Here is a 1,224-nt window from a genome sequence, read left to right on the forward strand (position 1 = left end):
TTATGATAACCATCATCCGTGCTAACAAAGGAAATACATAAATTTCTTTATTTTATTTTACTAAGTCGAAACTTCTCAAACTCTACCAATACAAGTCTTAAGCAAGATTAAGAGTGATTGCAACTTAAACCAAAAAAAAATTAAAAACAAAAGCAGAAACTCAAACAAAAGTTAGGGGAGTATTCAACAAAAGTAGGCCTTTGTCACTCCAATTAACTAACATTTTTTTTGTGGTTCCTCGACCCTGATTTGTCCACGTGTACGATCATCATCCATCCATCCCATAGCCGCCCCACCACTACCACCTCTTACCAGATTCCAACCACCCAAACCTCAACACGGCCGGTCCAGCCTCCGGTTCATATCTTGACTCGGCACTTCACTTATCAATCACCACTCCTTGCCCGGTTCCAAAAATTGCCCTCAAACTCGCCCACAGCCCGGTTCTCTTCTCTCTCCCCTTCTTGGACCGAACACTCCCCATGCACGACACCCTCGGTGAACCCGGTTCAGGCACCTGCATGACCGGTTTTCCATCCGGTTCGGAATAGCTCCGGAACATCCGAACATTTTCCGGCTTGGAGGCCCGGCGGAGGTCCCGATCCGACTTCTGCAACTTTGGCAATCCAATGATTGATGATTTGGATTTTGAATTCAGAGACAATCTATGAGAAGGTGAACTGTGAAAACTCCGACGTGGGTTCGAAATGGAATTCAAGTTGCTGCTGCCGGAGAAGCTGATCTTGGTCGAACCTTTTCGCTCGAGGAAGGCATTGCGGTTGAACCAATCAAGCTCGTGTTCCTTGTGTACTAAGAAGGATTCGGGTGGGAGATCTTGAGTTTCCAAATTTGAAATCATGGTTGATTTGATTGAGATCAAAGGGGATCGGATTCTGGTGGCATTTGGTTGAAGAGAGAGAGATTTTAGAGAGAGATGGAATAAGAGGGAGATGGGAAGAAATGGGATGGTGCCATGTATAGACAAAGGTTGGAGGGAATTTTCAAAGGTAGGGAAGAAGGCTGGAGATGCATAATGGACATACTACCCATATGACTGTGACAGGCTATCATTTTTTATTCATATCACAGACAAATCAAGCTTGCTGGATCAAATGTACAAACCAAAATCTTTGACCACCATGACTTGTTTCATACCATGTTTTATGATCTCCGTTGAACTATAGGCTTCTTAATTAGACTCACTTTTCAATAATATATTGCAAT

General features: G+C 43.4%; 1 protein-coding gene across 1 annotated transcript; it reads right to left on the reverse strand.

The window, feature by feature from the left end:
• Positions 1–379: 379 nt before the first annotated feature.
• Positions 380–859, reverse strand: LOC114322645 (uncharacterized). The gene has a single exon (XM_028269990.2). The coding sequence runs from the start codon at positions 857–859 to the stop codon at positions 380–382; it is 480 nt and encodes a 159-aa protein (XP_028125791.2).
• Positions 860–1,224: the final 365 nt, after the last annotated feature.

This window comes from Camellia sinensis, chromosome 8, assembly GCF_055761805.1.
Source record: "Camellia sinensis isolate YWXY chromosome 8, ASM5576180v1, whole genome shotgun sequence".
NCBI lineage: Eukaryota > Viridiplantae > Streptophyta > Magnoliopsida > Ericales > Theaceae > Camellia > Camellia sinensis.

What these genes read in the sequence shown, in the direction of transcription:
- LOC114322645 (XM_028269990.2), bottom strand. Translation starts at nt 859, where the DNA reads ATGATTTCAAATTTGGAAACTCAAGATCTCCCACCCGAATCCTTCTTA.